The 18,220-nt window shown below is 45.6% G+C and overlaps 1 protein-coding gene across 5 annotated transcripts in view; it reads right to left on the bottom strand.

The window, feature by feature from the left end:
• The window catches only part of LOC116967047 (epsin-2-like), a 42,514-nt gene that overhangs the window by 13,837 nt on the left and 10,457 nt on the right, over positions 1–18,220 (bottom strand). For 4 of the 5 annotated variants that reach the window (XM_033013501.1, XM_033013505.1, XM_033013503.1 and 1 more), the window contains exons 2-7: positions 15,358–15,918; positions 7,464–7,700; positions 6,142–6,254; positions 5,755–5,820; positions 1,873–1,974; positions 984–1,137 (exon numbers count right to left, since the gene is read on the bottom strand). In XM_033013501.1, coding sequence (XP_032869392.1) covers positions 984–1,137; positions 1,873–1,974; positions 5,755–5,820; positions 6,142–6,254; positions 7,464–7,700; positions 15,358–15,715 — 1,030 coding nt within the window. In that variant the 5' untranslated portion in view covers positions 15,716–15,918. The remainder of the gene's footprint in view (positions 1–983; positions 1,138–1,872; positions 1,975–5,754; positions 5,821–6,141; positions 6,255–7,463; positions 7,701–15,357; positions 15,919–18,220) is intronic. The other variant, XM_033013504.1, reaches the window with a different exon arrangement.

Genomic DNA, 18,220 nt, shown 5'->3' with positions numbered 1-18,220 from the left:
CTCATCCTTCTAAACTCCAGCGAGTTCAGGCCTAGTGCCGTCAAACGCTCACATGTGTTGACTCAATCATTCCTGGGATAAAGTTCTCGTAAGTTTAACGGGCTCCCCAAAAATAATGGATTTCTGCTCCACTAAAGCGACAAGCGCTAATGGACATTCCTGAATACACCAAAACATTCAGTAATTCCTTTTCAATCAGTAGATGCCATTCCCAGAAAGCACTCCATTTCTGCAAATGAACCTGTTGGCAAACTCAGTGTGAAATAGTCCCTCTGGGGACTTTTATTTAGGACTTTAATAGTCCCTCTGGGGACTATTTCACAAGCACTGCGGGTTTAATGGATCACCTTGCTATTCACATACAGAGATATGCAATGCTGAGACTGCTGCACGGTGGAAAGTATTGAACACAATTATGAACAAAGAACATGAAAACGGAAAACCAGACAATCTCTTCAATCAGAGGAAGTCTCGGCTATTAAAACCACTGTCTGACTTCCATCCACCCTCCACCTGCAGAATAGGCAAAGATATGGACATCTCGAAAATAATATGAGACACACCACTTCATGTAATATGGTCACCAGAGCAGGTGATCTAGGAAGATAGACACAAAAAGCTGGAGTAACTCAGCGGGACAGACAGCATCTCTAGAGGAACGTCCACTACCGTACCAAAGGAAGCTTACCGTGGTGGATGACACATTAAACAGAGCCACAGTGGCCTACGATGGAGCTACAAGTCCTTCTTAACGACTCTCAGCCGTTTGTGGAGAATTTTACCAAATTATGGATTCTGAGGGAGTGCCAGCTTAATGATCAGGCAAATACAACACGTACAAGATTGTACACTGATCACAACACAGTATGAGCGAGAGAGGCCAAGGAGCAACACCAAAGGCATTACTGTGCAGCTGAAAATCTCGAGTACTCACGTAAAAGGCCATTTGAACCTCCATCAAGCACATCTCCAGTAAATCTTACCCATTTGCTTCCAGGGATCGGCCGACACTGGTCGAGACACGGCAGCCCACGGGTTCGGTTTGGCAGTGGATGCTGATGGGAAGGGAGTCCCCCAGGGATCCGGTTTCTGTGTCAGGGGAGAGGGAGTGGAGTCTGTCAGATCCAGCAAAGCTGTCTGCAAGAATAATTATGTGAAAGAAAATGAACATTTCGCGTTTCTGATGTTTTTAAGTAAGCTTTTCTCCTTGGCTTTCCTTGTCTGGATGGGAGGAGACAATTCATGTTCTACTGTATAAAAAAACACTGAACAAATGCACTCTGAACGTTTTGAATTGGAAATATCTTACGAGAGGGACAGACACTGACACTTCTACTATCTAAAGAGCCTGTCCCACTTGGCCGTCATTTGTACGTCACGCAGATGGAGCGCAAAGATTTCGTACATCACAAAATCCTGCGACGCCGCTCGCTGGCGCGCGTCACTGCCTATGTCATAACGCACCATGCGCGCAGCACGTGCGTGTCACCACGCGCGCATCACGTGCGGCGTGACGCGTAAATTATGTCGCGTAAATTACGCGCAAATGACAGCCAAGTGGGACAGGCCCTTAACTCACTGGTAACCCTCAAGGTAACCTTGTACTAAACGTTATTCTCTTATCATGTATCTATACACTGCAAATAGCTTGATTGTAAACATGTATTGTCTTTCCGCTGACTGGATAGCACGCAACAAAAGCTTTTCACTGTGACAATAAACTAAACTGTAAACTGTTGGGGAAATGCAGGGTGGTCATGGTTGAAGGTCTGGGTTGAGGGTGATCACGGTTGAGGGTGGTCTCGGGTTGAGGGTCAGGGTTGGGAGTCATGGTTGAGGGTGGTCAAGGTTGAGGGTGGTCAGAGGGCACACCTCGTTTCTGTGCGGGACCCCGCCGGGCATCTGCAGCTTCTGCCGGCTCTCTTCCAACGCCAGCTGTAGACGGAGGTCACCTCCACGACGGCGGCGCTCCTCCTGTGCAACACAGCCACAAAGTAGGAATGGAGTTAATCAATCGGAACCACCAACTCACAGCCAGCAATGAAGCCAGGTCTCTTCCCCTCTGCGCTACAGACTCGGTCTCACTCAAGGCCGCTCCGGAGTGCCGAAGGATCCACGAAACAACCAGGGTAACGTTAGCTAACGTGAGCAATGACAAGGGACAGAGTCAGGACGCGGTGTGATGCCTGACCGTGACTGACTAGCTGCGAACGTGAAGCAAGGCCAAACTGCTATGGCCCACAGCTGGTGAATGAGGTCTGCCCAGAATGTCCTTCAGTCTGCTGACACAATGAATGTTAAAAGGAGAACACTTCCAGAGATGTACAAGATCGAGTTTGAAAAATACAGTGCAGTCTTTGTGCACACAACTCATCAGTCAAATATAACTGAAGTTACAAGGAACTGCAGATGCTGGTTTACATAGAAAAACGGAGCCCAAGTCCTTGGGTATTTTTAAAGCAGAGATTGACAGATTATTGATTGGTAAGGGTGTCAAAGGTTATTGGGAGAAGGCAGGAGAATAGAATTGAGAGGGAAAGATTGACCAGCAATGACGGAGTAGACTCGATGGGCCGGATGGGCATGAACAAATGACCCATTGAACTCAGGTTGGGTGATGCCTAACAGTGGAGAAATGGCTGCAGTGATAAAATGGTTAAATTACAGAAGAAATAACAAGTTGTAGGTGCTAAACCTGTCTGAAGAAGGGTTTCGGCCCGAAACGTTGCCTATTTCCTTCGCTCCATAGATGCTGCCGCACCCGCTGAGTTTCTCCAGCACTTTTGTCTACCTTCGATTTTCCAGCATCTGCAGTTCCTTCTTGAACGTATGTGCTAATCCAATGATCACACATTTTAAAATACATTTCGCTGGCAATGCACACCAAATCAGTTAGTGGGGGGAGGGGTGGTGAGGAAAGAGGGTAGAGACGAAAACAATCACTTCATTTTGCAACCATTTCATTTGATCAAGTAGATTCAATCAGCATGTGATCAGTATAGACTGAAATGTAATGTTCCTCCCTGGTTGTTGACCTTGCAAAACAGCTGCACGACAGAACTCAAAAAGAGTACCAGATTCTAGTATGGTTCCACTGATTGTAAAGTCGCAGTTAGCTGCTAAAAATGTGAACCCTTCACTAAAAACACATGTCAATCCACCGCATGCAAATTGTCAGTGAGTAACTGAGACTGCCACAGCTAACCGCTGTAGAAACAAATAACTGAATTGAATTGAATACTTTATTGTCACATGTGACAAGTCACAGTGACATTCTTTGCTTGCACACCCAAGGTATGCAAATAGCCGCTACATAAAGGACGCTGACAAAGGTACAAAGTATCCTGCACCAGGTTATTCTTCCCCCGCCCCTTCCCTCCCTTCACGGCATTCCCCCCCAACGCCGGCTCCTCCATCGTTCTCCCCCCCCCCCCCTCTTGCCCCCACCCCTCACGTCATTCCCCCCCACGCCGGCTCCTCCATTGTTCCGGTCGGCACTTCCTCCGACTCCAACTGACCCGTCTTCGACCTCGACTGCAGATGCCGGCTTATACCAAAGATAGACGCAAAGTGCTGGTAACTCAGCAGGTCAGGCAGCATCTCTGGAGACAATGGATAGGTGTCGTTTCAGGTCGGGACCCTTCTTCAGACTCCCCACTTTCAGTGTGAAGAAGGGTCCTGACCCGGAACGTCACCGATCAATGACAGACCTTCTTCTCTGAAGGCCTGGAGAGTAAACCAGATGGGTTTTAATGCCAATCTGGTAACTTATTTGCACTCCATTATTCATCCTTTTCATTTAGTTGTTAGTTTAGAATTTAAATTCTTCAACTGTGAGATGGAATACAAATTCATGCAGCTACAGATCAATAGTTAAGGTTGCTTACTGGTTCACTGTGCCCCATAGCCCACAATGTTTAGTTTAGTAGTTTCTGCAAACAGAATGCAAGAAATAGAAACAGGAGTAGGTCATATGTCTTGTGAGACTGCGTCGTCATCAATCAACACCATTTTACTCTGCTACTCCCAATATCCATTGATTCATTTAATATTCAGGAAACTATCAAACTGGATTAGTAAGGGTGTCATGAGGTTCTGGGGAGAAGGCAGGAGAATGGAATTGAAAGGGAAATATTATAGATCAGCCATAATTGAATGGTGGAGTAAACTTGATGACTAGCCTAATTCTGCTCCTATAACTCTGTTTTAACCACTGTAGAAACAAAGAACTGCAGATAGACACTAGGTGCTGGAGTAGCTCAGCAGGTCAGGCAGCATCTCTGGACAAGGGTTTTGACCTGAAATGTAACCTGTCCTTTTTCTCCAGAGACACTGCCTGACCCGCTGAGTTACTCCAACACTTTGTGTCCATCTCAGTGACATGTAGTCTTGAACTCCAATCTTATTAAACCGTTTAGCAATGGTGCACTTTTCAATTAGATTATATTTCAGTTCAGTTTCGACTAAATTCTAAAGAAGTCCAGACTACATATACATAAGAAGTGCTTAAGTATAGTGATACTTGTACTGAACTGAATACAAAAAATTCACTGTACCTTGGTACATGTGTGCCATTAAAATACTCATATTCATATGACAGATCCCCATCCAGTAACCTGCCCAGTAAATCTTTGCAGCGCTCACTCTATAATAACTGCGGACGGTTCCCAACTGATGTTGGGTTAAGTCCTACGGACCCTGACACAAGTCAGGAACAGAAGCCCCACTTCGCATGTGTAAATTTACTATTCGTATTGTGTAGTACCAGTGGGAGACGACGTGGGAGCTCCAAGACAGAGATGAACAAGTAACCAATGCACAACACACAAGCAGACCACATGCTTTTCAGAGTAAAACCTCACCAAACTAATGACAAGAAGGAGCCGACACTATCTACCTTAATAATTTCCGAAACTTAAGGAATAGTGAAAGACCTGGATAGAGTGGATGGGGAGAGGATGTTTCCACTAGTGAGAGAGTCTAGGACCAGAGATCGTCGCCTCAGAATTCAAGGGCATTCCTTTAGGAAGATGAGGAGGAATTTCTTTAGTCAGTGGGTGGTAAATCTGTGGAATTAATTGCCACAGAAGGTTGTGAAGGCTGTCAATGGGTCTTGTTAAGGCAGAGATAGATTCTTGATTAGTACGGGTGTCAAGGGTTATTGGTAGAAGGCAGGAGAATGGGGTTAGGAGGGAAAGAGATCAGTCATGATTGAATGGAGGAGTGGACTTGATGGGCCGAATGGCCTAATTCTGCTCCTATCACTTATGAACTAATGACGCAGTTTTATACCAAAATGTTATTATTCTGTACCGATGGTGCATTATATCTACGACCCTTCAAAAATGAGTACAGTTAAATTCAAGTGAACGCAGGGATGTGGTGAATGGCCATTTGGGGTAGAAACACTACATAAGAATATGCTGGTTGATTTAAGATTGCATCAAAATGTACCCAAGATTAACACGCACATACCAAACAGGTGCCGACCAGTGTTCACCCCGTACACTAACACTATCCCACACGCACTAGGGACAATGTACAATTTTAGCAAGCCGATCAGCCTACAAACCTATATGTCTTTGGAGTGTGGGAGGAAACCGGAGCACCCAGAGAAAACCCATGTGGGTCATGGGGAGAACGTACAAACTCTGTTTGTCTGAGCACCCCCTAGTCAGGATGGTCCCTGGCACTGTGAGACAGCAATTCTACCGTTGCGCCACCGTGCCGCCTAATGATCCTATATTATCCTACCTGTGCAGCCAAGGTCGTCACTGTGTTTCTTGATTGACTGCCAGTTGTTGTGGCACATTTGAAAATCTAGACGGGCAAGAAAGAAAATAGTTAGGAGCTCACTGAACATGATGTAGTATGATACAACAGTGCGGGCTTCTTTGCTGTAACTTGAGCAATTGAGTAAATAGCTCAGTTTCTCGAGTGGGGTGTAGACACTGACATTCTAATTGGCCTTACAGGTAAAGTTAGCCAAACATCATCTCTTCTAAACATGAAATTTCTACTTCATTCCTTAAAGCCCTGTCCCACGGTACGAGTTCATTCCAAGAGCTCTCCTGAGTTTGCCCTGATTCGAACTCGGAGAGCTCGAATCAGCCTCGAAAATAGCTCTGCCTGGGTACCTACCTGCTCAGCTTCTTCCCGACTCATGGCTAACGCCAACTGTAGCTGCAGCTCCTCTTCACCGCTTGTCTGAGGCCGCGTCTGCTCCAGCTCAGAGGAGATCTTCGGTGAAGTAGCTGTGGACAGAGCGACAAGCTTCAGACGAGGTGCATTATTGTGGGGCCAACCCAGTATAAGGAATACCTTTACCATTTTAAACACTTGAATTAGATCACCACCTCACCTGGTCTCTACACAAGGGAATCCAAGCTGCGTTTATGCATCCTGTCCTCATCACTTAATTCTTTACATTCACCGCCACACAGATGTGGACAACCCGCTATGCCCTTCAACAGCTGCATTTCAATACTCATTTTGGACTGAATTTAAATGTGAATTTTAACCTGTGTTTCTTGGTAAAAATCAGTGAGATAAGAAGAAATGTTTCCAATTACTATGTGCTTTACTTCCCCATTTACTGATTAGTGCCACATTTAAGTATTGATCTGTAGTGTGCAATGTGCCTCTGGTTAATGCAGTGTCACCGTGACCACATTTAGGGCAGATGAGTAATTGCACTACAATATGGAACATAGAACAGTGCAGCACACAACAGGACCCAACGGCCCACAATGTTTGTGCCAAACATGATGCTGAGCTAAACTGAACTCAAACTGCCTGCATGATCCATATCCATATCCCTCTATTACCTGCACTTCCATGCGCCTATCTAAAAGCTTCTTAAACACCACTATCGTATCTGCCTCCATCACAATCCTCCTGGCAATGCTTTCTAGGCCCTCATCACCCTCTGTAAAAAGCTTGCCCCGCACATCTTCATTAAACTTTCCCCCCTCTATCCTTATAGCTATGTCCTCTAATGTTGGACATTTCCACACGAAGAAAAAGGTTCTGACTGTCTAGTATGTTAAAATGAAGTGAATTATAATATTAATACGAGGCTCAAAAACAAGGTTTAAAACATTAGCTCTTGAAACCCCTCTCGGTTATCCACAAACAGATATGGGCGCAGCAGCAGAGTTGCTGCCTTATAGCACCAGAGATCCGGGTTCAATCCTGACCATGGGTGCTGTCTGCACAGTTTCTCCCCGTGACCGTGTGAGTTTCTCCTGGTGCTCCTGTTTCATTCCACACTCCAAAGACATACAGGTTTGTAGGTTAATTGGCTTTGGTAAAAATTGTAATTTGTCCCTATAGTGTAGGATAGGGCCAGTGTACGGGGATCACTGGTCGGCGCGGACTCTGTAGGCTGTATCTCTAAACTAAACAAACATGCATACACACAGTTGCCATTGGTTTATGATGGTCACTTGTACCAAACTTACAGCCGTGGTAGGAAGCGGGTGAACCGCCCACTTTGCCGCACTCATCCGACTGGCTGGTGGAGAGGTTTGGGTGGCTGGAGCCTCGGCCGAACATTATCTGGTTATTGCTGCCGACTCCTGTCGTCACACTCGACATCCGTTCCTTTGTCTTCAGTGCGTGACTGCGCTCGACCCGAAGCCTCTCGTCGTCCTTCAGTAATGCAATGAGCTGTTTCGACTTCTCCCTCACATTGACACCTGGTTGTGGGAATTGATTGCCAGAAGTCAGTGCAATTACGTAACCAACATGGAATCATTAAAGGAGACCAATCTGTTTTAATTCTTTGAGGTTATGATTAATTGAATAGTACAAGTAGATGTGGTGCATTTGGTTTATGGAAGGCTTTGGATGAGGTCTTACACAGTACGTTGATGATCAGCAATGTTTGAGTACATGGAATCACAGGTAATATAATGGCGTGGATTAAGAATTCATTATCAGACAGATAGCAAAGGTTGGGGATGAGAGGATCCTTCTCAGGTTAGCAGGATCTGACCAGTGAGATACCACAAGGATTGAAGCTTTTCACAATCTGGATCAATTATTTGATTGCAGATGGCTTCAAGGTGGCGCAGCGGTAGAGTTGCTGCCTCACAACGCCAGAGACCCGGGTTCGAACCTGAAAACGGGCGCTGTCTGTACAGAGTTTGCACGATCTCCCCATGACTGTGTGGGTTTTCACCGGGTGCTCCGATTTCCTCACACATTCCAAGACATTAAGGTTTGTAGGCTGAATGGCTTCTGTAAATTACTACAAGAGTGTAGGATAGAACCAGTGCATTCGGTGATTTTTGGTCAGCCTGGACTCGGTAGGTCGAAAGACCTGTTATCACGCTGTATCTCTATTTGAGTCATAGAATCATACATAAAAGCACAGAAACTAGCTCTTCGGCCCAAATCCCATTTGGCCCAGATTCTTTTAAACCCTTAAACTGTAGAAGGGCTTGGTGACCTTGGTGTTAATATGATATCTATATAACACCCAATATTGAGAAGGAGAAAAATTGTGCAAAGAGAAATACTTGATCGCTTTCTACGTCCACTTGGCAAATTGACGATGAACAACTTCTGTGACTTGTGGAAAAATGGTTTGCTATAGTGATGGTATGTTGATATATTGTTGCCAGCAACAATCACGACAAATTTGCAAAAGGTTAATGCCTTTTGAGGGGAAAAAAATAGAGGGAACTAAAAACCTTTCAATCCAATCTACAGGCAGACCACGCCAGATGTCAATTTATTCGTAATGTAGCATGGATTGATTGAAATACTCTTTCCTGACTCGAAACGTCACCCATCCTTTTTCTCCAGAGATGCTGCCTGACTCGCTGAGTTACTCCAGCACTTTGTGTCTATCTTAGGGAAATGGTGTGTTAACTTTCATAATGAGAGGATTTTTAGGGACAAGGATAAAATACCTTGGTTCAATTATGCAAGGACTTGGTGAGATTGTACCTGAACGAACGTGTATAGTTTTCAAGTCTTTATCCAGGAAAGAATATACTTGTCCTGGACGGTCGCAGAGCATGGTTCCAGGGATGGAGGATTTTATGTAGTAGCAAAAACCAAGGAGATTTCAAAAGTTTATAGAGATTTCATCAAAAAATGTACATTCTTTGGGGTCTTGTCAGCTGGACACAAAGAAAAGATTTTCCTCAGCTGAGGAGTGTAGAACCAGGGGCACTGTCAGAGAATAAAGAATTAATTTAGGACACTGCTTAATATAAAATTTCTTCAGTCTGTGGTGCTTTTTGGAATTTGCTAGCCAGTCAGGCTGCAGAGGTTTAGTCATTGCGTTTGTTCACAACACAGCTTGATAATTTTCAAGATATTAAATGAATCAGAGATATGAGGCTAGTGCCAGTAAATTGTGCTGAGTAAAAGATCAACCCGTGATCGTAATTAGGGCAGCACAGTGGTAATGCTGCTGCCTTACAGCGCTAGAGACCTGGGTTTCATCCTGACTAAGGGTGCTGTTTGTATGGAGTTTGTATGTGCTCTCTGTGACCACGTGGGTTTTCTCCAGGTGCTCTGGTTTCCTTCCACACTCTAACGGTGTCCAGGTTTATAAGTTCATTGGCTTTGGTAAAAAATGGTCAATTCTCCCTCGTATGTCGGATAGTGCTAATGTCTGAGGCCAGCACCAGCACAGATTCGGTGGGACAAAGGACTTGTTTCTGCGCTGTATTTCTAAAGTAAAGTCTGAACTAAAGTAATGAGTGGTCCAGTGGCCTTTGGCCTACTATTTGTCCAGCTGTTAAATAGACCTGCCAAGAGGTCGGTGGGGGTGCTGCAAGCCGGCAGCCCTGCCAGCAACGTGTTAGTTTTTTCAACTTTTATTATTTTTTTAGTGTGTTTGATGTCTGTTTTTAATGTCTCTCTGTGTGTCTTGTGTGGGGGGTGGTGTAGGGGGGTGAGGGGGAAACCGCTTCGGTCGCCTCCTCCACAGAGAGGCAACTTTTTCCATGTCGCCTCCCCCGTGGCGTAACATCGAGGATCGGTGCGGCCTTTCCCGGAGAAGCACCCGGGGCTTCAGCGGCGGTCGCAGCGTGGACTCTCGTCACGGAGCGGGCGAGCCCTCGCCGGGGGTCGCCGGAGGGGAGCGCTCCATTCACTGGCCCGCGGCAGCCTGAAGCCGCGATCTGTGGAGCTCCAGCTGGCGCGGCATCCGAATCCTGGGATCCCTCGTTGGGGACCCGGGAGGAGAAGAAGCTCCGACCGCCGGCCCGCGGCCTACTTCTACCGCGGGCGCGGCGGGGCCTTGCCACCCGGAGTGGGGTCCCTCGCCGGGGACCCCTGGAGAGGAGCTCTGACCGCCGGCCCTGCGGTGCTTCGGGCTGCGGCACGGCGGGAACTTTAAATCTTCGACCGCCGGCCTGCAGCCTACACCAACCTGAAGCCGCGGTCTCCGGTGGGGCAGCACCGATTCAGGAATTACCTGGACTTTTACCTGTCTGTACTTCTGGACGCTGCAGCGGCGGCTGCGGAGGGTTGAGGTCCCGACCACAGGGGAAAATGGAGGAGGACTGGCCAATTTTTGTGCCTTCCACCACAGTGATGAATGCTGAGGTGGATGTTTGTGTTAAAAATGTTTATTGTGTTTTTGTGTGTTCTTTTTCATTATACCGCTGCTGGCAAATTAATTTCACTTGCACTTTATGTGCAAGTAACGAATAAAACTGATATTGATATTGAAGAGGATGCAAAAAAAAAATTCTTATCAGTCTAACAAAATTTGAAAGTAGTACTTCCTGCCATGGTTCAGGAAGCTTTTCAAAGACAATTTAAAAATAACCCGCATATAACAAGCTCTCATCGACAGGAGCTACAGAAAGCACATAGAACTTTCAGCATCTGATAGGGTGCAACAGGTATACTGAGCTTTAGTTCGTTAATCTAAATGGATGTTTTTTTTTAATGTTGGGATCTAGGTGCTGCAGGCAAGACTGACATTTATTATCCTTCCATAGATGTACCAGAAAAGGTAGTGTTGAGAAACTTCTTTAAAACATCAGTAGTCCCTGTGCTGAAGGTATTCCTGCAATGCTATTACTTGGGAGGTTTCAAGACATAGACCCAGCAATGGTAAATAACTGGCCACACATTTCTGAGTTAGGATGGTGTGCGACCAAGGGGAATCTGCAGGTAGTGGTATTCCTACGCGCCTGCTGTCCTTGGTCTTCTTGGCGGTCCAGGGAAGGAGAGAGGGCGGGACAATGAGGATTCACACTGTGCCACCCCTAGGAGACAGTAAAGGGCCTGTCCCACTTGGGCCGACACTTACGCGACAGGCCGGTAGTGACGGTCGCGCGACGGTCCAGCGAGTCACGCGCGTCATCATGCGCCCGCATAGCCGTCTGGAGCGCGTGACGTCATTTGAAGATGGACACAAAATGCAGGAGTAACTCAGCGGGACCGGCAGCATCTCTGGAGAGAAGCAATGGATGATGTTTCGGATCGAGACTCTTCTTCAGTCTGAAAGAATGGTCTCGACCCGAAACGTCATCCATTCCTTCTCTCCAGAGAAGCTGCCGGACCCGCTGAGTTACTCCTGCATTTTGTGTCTATCTTCAATTTTCTTGGCCTCGCTCTGGGAGTAGGAGCGGATCCGGATCCGCAATGGCCGTGAGCCCCAGGCTGAGTTCGACGATCGTTTGACTGCTGCTGCTGCTGCTGTTGGAGGTGAGACGTTGCATCGCGCCAGGGTCTTGGGCCTGTCCCACTTTGGCCGTCAGTTACGCGACAGGCCGGTGGCGCATGAAGATTTCATGCAGGACGAAGTCCACTCTCCTCCACACCACTCCATGCGCCCGTCCCTGCGCTACCCACACGCTAGCAGGTCGTGTAAATGGCGCGTGAAAGACAGCCAAGTGGAACAGGCCCTTAATTCCCTGGCTAAGCAACATCACCTGCACATGCCACTGAAGAACAACCAAAGCCTGTGGACAGACATGGATGTACTTATGGAAGTAGATGAGCAGGGTGAAAATTAGCAACACAGATCTACAATCCAAAATATGAGCAGTGATTTTAGATAGTGTTCAACTGGTCCCTACAAATCCATGAATTGAATGTAACTAGAAACCTGACTTTGGGTGCAGGATAAAAGTGTCATGAGAAAAATATACCGACGATTGAATTCAGAAGGAGCGATGGTGGGTGTGATATCTGAGCAGTTCATTATGACGACTAAAAATTACAAATTGTTGAAATACTCCACCACAGTATATCAACTTATATCACCACAGTATCTCCTATAACATATCATGCTACATAACTGAATCACTGTTAAGTATATCGAATATATTTTAACGGTGGAGGCTGATGCACACTGAAAAAGCACAATTTTCACCATCAACTGTAGAAGAGCCTTAAACACGACATCGTTTTCAGATATTACAGTTTCAGCTGTCTAGTAATTTAGACTTTACAGATACGGTGCAGAAACAAGCCCTTCAGCCTACCGAGTCTACACCGAGCAGTGATCACCCCTGCACTACCTCTATCCTACACACTAGGGACAATTTTCAGAAGACAAACCTGCATGTCTTTGGCATGTGGGAGGAAACCGGAGCACACGGAGAAAACCCACGTGGTCACAGGGAAAACGTACAAACTCCGTACAGAGAGCATCTGTAGTCAGGATCAAACCCAGGTGTCTAGTGCTGGTGTAAGGCAGCAACTCTACTGCTGCGCCACACTGCCACCCCTCTAGTACCTAGAATCGTGCCTAAATTGGTCTCTTACAGATTTTCACACAAATATGACCAAGACACATGGGGAATGTGGCAGCTTGGAAGGCATAGAGACTTTGAGCCACTGGTACCTAAAGCATTCCTCCTCCTGGAGCTATCTCTCCATGAATCAATGGAATTCACTGATAATAACTAGTTGTTTGGGCAGATCTATTATGAACATTGTTAGCTCGTGGAAGTGTATACCGTTGGACATTGGTCTTTAACCTAGCCACACCCCTGTTCGTTCCAAATAATTCAGAAACAAATACAGTGGAACCCACAACGCCTTTCCTTTCTTTGCTCTCCCACCAAAGGAAAATTGTTTGGTTTAACTTATTTTAGTTTTGGGATACAGCATGGAAACAGGCCCTTCGGCCCACCAAGTCCATGCTGACCACTGATCATATGCTATTTTTCACATTCTCTGATTACGTCAAATAATATTGGAATGAGAGTATTCCATTTTAACAATCACAAATACCAAGCTGCTACAATCTGTGTAATATTAACAAGTCCCTTATTACAGCTGTGGTCAGGAGTTGCATTCTCACCACAGGCATCTTAGAGCCATGACTCGGATGAGTTCCATTAAGTCTCAAACCACCAAATATCTGACAACACCCCATGGCATTAAAGACTGTGCTCTGGAGTTTAGTTTTTTAGTTTAGAGATACAACGCGGAAACAGGCACTTTGGCCCACGCCGACCAGTGATCCCCTAACATTAACACTATCCTACACACACTAGGGACAATTTACAATTATACCAATCCAATTAGCCTATATACCTGTACGTATTTGGAGTGTGGGAGGAAACTGAAGATCTAGGAGAAAACCCACGTGATCACGGGGAGAACGTAAAACTCCGTACAGACAGTACCCGTAGTTGGGATCGAACCCGAGTCTCCGGCGCTGTAAGCGCTGTAAAGCAGCAACTCTACTGCTGTGCCACCGTGCCGCACCGAGTCTTTTAATAGTGGACAGGCAGAGAATTCAGTCCACTTAGTCTGGCCAACTTTTTTAAATTATTTAGCACAAAATAAAGTATTCAAAAGTGTAAATTTAACATTTTAGTTAGTTGTTCAAATTTGGCTTGTGGGTTCTGAACTACAACGGTTTTATCTTATCTATCTGAAAACAGCCGCCAAAGAGCAGCGATCATTAAGATCGATAAGATGTCTGCATCTGTGAGTTTGAACTAAACTAGGCCAGGTACAAATATTAGGCAATATCAAATATATTTGGGATGGCTCAGTGGCGCAGCGGTAGAGTTGCTGCCTTACAGTGCCAGAGACCCAAGTTCAGTCGTGACTACGGGTGCTGTCTGTACGGAGTTTGTACGTTCCTCCTGTGACCGCGTGGTTTTCCTCTGGCTGTTCCAGTTTCCTCCCACACTTAAGTGTAGTCACTCGTGTACGGGATGAGTGCTGGTCAGCGCGGACTCAGTGTTTCCGCGCTGTATATCTGAAGTCTAATAACTAAAAACGGCATTGTTTGCTTGCCCTCAAGTGCGCCACCACTCCCAACCTGTGTACGGCAAACAGTAGCAGTGCCCGATACAGGGTCACTATCACAAGGAGCATTGTAGAGAATATTATAACCAAGGTAATGGTGTTCCTGCCTGGACATACACATTTTTTCCAAAATATAAAATTGGACCTTCACTCCTCTAGTCCAGTCATGCCAAGGTCAATAACACACCTCAATCAGCTGGCCAATACAATAGACTGCATACATAGAACAGCACAGCACAGAAACAGGCCCTACAGAACACAATGCCTGTCCCGAACATGATGCCAAGCTCATCTCATATGCCTGCACATAAATCCCTGCATATCCCCATGTGCCTATCCAAAGCCTCTTAAATGCCATTATTGTATGTGACTCCACCAGTAGCTGGTTCCAGGTACCCACCATTGTATAAAAAAAATGTCCCCAGCACATCTCCTTTAAACTTTGCCCCTCTCACCTCAAGTCTGCCCTCTAGTCTTTGACATTTCCACCCTGAGAAAAGGGTTCTGACTGTCCACCCTATCTAGGCCTCTGATAATTTGATAACCTTCTTTCAGGTGCCCCCTCAACCGTTGATGCTTCAGAGAAAACTATTCAGGTTGAACCAAACTCTGCTTATAGCGAATACCTTCTAATTCAGGCAGTATTCTGCTGTCTGAAAAAGGATTGCGACCCGAAGCGTCACCCATCCTTTTTCTCCAGAGATGCGGCTGGACCCGCTGAGTTACTCTAGCGATTTTTTTTTCTTTTAGCATTCTGCTAAATCTCTTCTGCACCCTCTCCAAAGCCTCCACATCCTTCCTGTAATCAGGTAACCAAGATTGCACACAATACTCCAAACGCAGCTTAACCAAAGTCCAAGAAAGCGTAACATGGCTTCCTGACATGCTCAACGCCTTGACTGATGAAGGCAAGAACACCATATATCTTCTTTACCACTCTATCTGCTTCTGTTGTCACTTGCAGGGATCTGCGGACTTGGACCCCAAGATCCCCCTGTACATCAATGCATGAACTGGTTCAGCACTCATTGATGCAAGTCACTCAACCACCCCTAAAGCTCTAGCTTATTATTGTAGATAAATCACAAGTAGGTATTTCATTACCCTGATCCCTTCCATCCCGATCAATATACTGGAAGTCCTTCAGAGTCTGAATGGCAAAGATGTTTTCCTTGCACTGTTGTGCTACCCGCTCAGAGCCAGTCTTGATCAGGTAGTCCATCAACATCAGAGCCTTGTAAACATGACGCCAGTTTTTGCCGTGGTCATTGAGGCGTTTCCAGATCATGCTCATAATCTCCGAGAATGCCACCACGTTGTAGGTCAGGTCGGAGATTTCTGCCATCAGGGAGCTCGAGGGACCCCAGGGATCATTTGACGTAGCCTCCCGTACTTTTATCTCGGCTTCAGAATAATTGTTTACAATGTTTTTCATCTGTCTTCGAAGGGACGAGGACGTCATGGTGACTGCTTTAGCGTCTGGTTTTCTTCCACCCACTCTGCTGCGGGTTTCTTTCAGCTGCTAAGTCTTTACAGCTTTAGCAATTTCTCTGCAGGAACACGTTACCCTGTTTCAGCCCGACTGAAGCTCCATCTTGTCCCAACAGGTGTTCGTTCAGCAACTTTGCTCTGCAGATAATTCCACCATTTTCACAAATCCAACACCTGGAATACGAAAACAAGGGGTTTAGTCAGTGGAATGCTTCTGTGAACGTTCCTGACAACTTTTTTTTAAATGTTTATTTTATTAGAAGCAATTGTACAAGAATAAATCAATTGGCATGATAATTATACAATTTTCATACAGCTTCATTTTTAACATTTTATAAATTGATACATAATCGAGAATAAATTGATACATAAATCGAGAAAAAAGGAAAGAATGAAGAAAAAGAAGAAAAATACAAAAAAGAGAGACGAAAAAAACCCTGAACTGCCAAAGAAGTGCAAGAAGAGAGAAAAAAAACAGATAAATGTCCCACAGTCCATCTTCCCCCCACCCCCGCTCACCCATCCCAAGCATCGGTTTTAAATTTGTGTTCAACCATTCCTGACAACTTTTTGTTTAATGCTATGCATGTCCTACTTATTTATCTTCCTCTTCCCTCACTACATTGAAATCATAGATTGTCCTCCTCCAATTTAGGTTTCTCCCAACACTTTAAATACATAACCTGCCACCTCCAAGCTAAAAAAATTACCTTGACATTACCTGAAACAACAACTGATTTCACACTTTAACCCTAGCCAGTAAACCTGGTCACTCGTCTCAGCTTTTCTTAGTTAAACAGACATGAGGAAATAATGTACTTCACTGGTAACTTGAAACATTGCCTGACAGATCTTGGTGAACAAGGCTGAAGAACTTGATGCTGCAATACTCTAAAGACCGATGTTGTCATGTGACATAACAGGCAGGGCATTAAATGAATCGTTTTGAAAGCATCTCACCGTCTTTCTCCAGAATAACGCAATCCAAAATGCACCTATTTTATTGGGAATACTTTAAATTTGATACAAGAGTACAAGGTTCATTTATAAGTTACCAAGTACTGAAATGCCCTAGGGTTTACCAATGTTATATAGATTAACATAAAACAAACAGTCGGACAAATTCAGCAGGTCAAGCAGCATCTGTGGAAGGAAATGGTAAGAGGTTGCAGATGCTGGAATCCAAAGAAAGAAAACAGCTGGAGGAACTCAAAGAGTCAGGCAGCATCTGTGGAGGACAATAGTAAGAGTCAGCAGATGCTAGAATCCTAAGAATAAACACAAACTACTGGAGGAACTCAGCGGGTCAGGCAGCATCAACGAAGAGAAATGCAAGAGACTAGAGTTTCTCCTCCAGCAGTTTGCTTTTTGCTCAAGATTCTAGTATCTGCAGTCTCTTGTGTTTTCATTATACATATTGATTGGTAGGACTGGATGTTACAATCCCTAAGGTTCTTCACCACAACTGACACCCGGTATTCTTGGGGGTGACCACTAGATGATTTTGCTACCAATCAACCACATCTTCAGTTGTCCAGTCTGAAGAAGGGTTTCGGCCCGAAACGTCCCCTATTTCCTTCGCTCCATAGATGCTGCTGCACCCGCTGAGTTTCCCCAGCAATTTTGTGTACCAACCACATCTTCAGTTGTGTACCTCAACATCACTGGGTGTTTCGGCCTTTTATCACAAGACACCCTCAGTCGAGGCAGGCCCACCGCTGGGTGATCAGCCCTGGGTGTGTGTCTTATGGTTAGCCTCTAGATCAGTGGTTCCCAACGTGGGGCGTACGCCCCACAGGGGGGCAATTTGATTTTTAAGGGGGGAAATTGAGCGCGACTGAGGAGGTCTGGGTCCAAATTTTCGATTTTTATTTTTTTGGATTTTCCATCAGGTAAACATATGTAGTTTATGTTTCAGATGTTATTTTGAGTAAATAATTTTTAAATGATAAGAATTATATATCACCACATGGGGGGGGGGCATCAGGATTTTAGAGGTGATTAGGTGGGGCATGGCCAAAAAAAGGTTGGGAACCACTGCTCTAGATGGTCACGTGGCAGCCCAGACAGCATCTTTTCTCTTCAGCTACAGCCAGTGACTGCTCCATTATGCTTTTTTCCTTTCATCTACCTCTCTACTGCTGACTGTGGCTGGTTAGGCTCTGGACTCGTGTCCGTTGGTGGGACAGTACTTGGTTGAGCTTCACCTGGGGTACTGATACCCTATGGACTGTGGTGGTTAACCTGCCACTGGGCTTCACTCGACTGATTTGGCCTACCTCTTAGAAGATAATGGTCAATGCGAGGCCCCACACCAAGATCTCTCAGGCACTTTTCTCTGCCCTGGTGGATCTTGAGACCCTTCTCTGATGTTATCTTTTCCCAGCCACAGCTGCAGCTTAGTAGCTTATGTCCTGCCGGGGCTGCTGCTCTGTCAATTGCTGTGCTAGTTCTCTTTGTGAAACACAATGTAAGA

This window comes from Amblyraja radiata, chromosome 38 (genome assembly GCF_010909765.2).
Source record: "Amblyraja radiata isolate CabotCenter1 chromosome 38, sAmbRad1.1.pri, whole genome shotgun sequence".
In the NCBI taxonomy this organism is placed as follows: domain Eukaryota; kingdom Metazoa; phylum Chordata; class Chondrichthyes; order Rajiformes; family Rajidae; genus Amblyraja; species Amblyraja radiata.
This window is presented reverse-complemented; position numbering and strand designations above follow the sequence as displayed.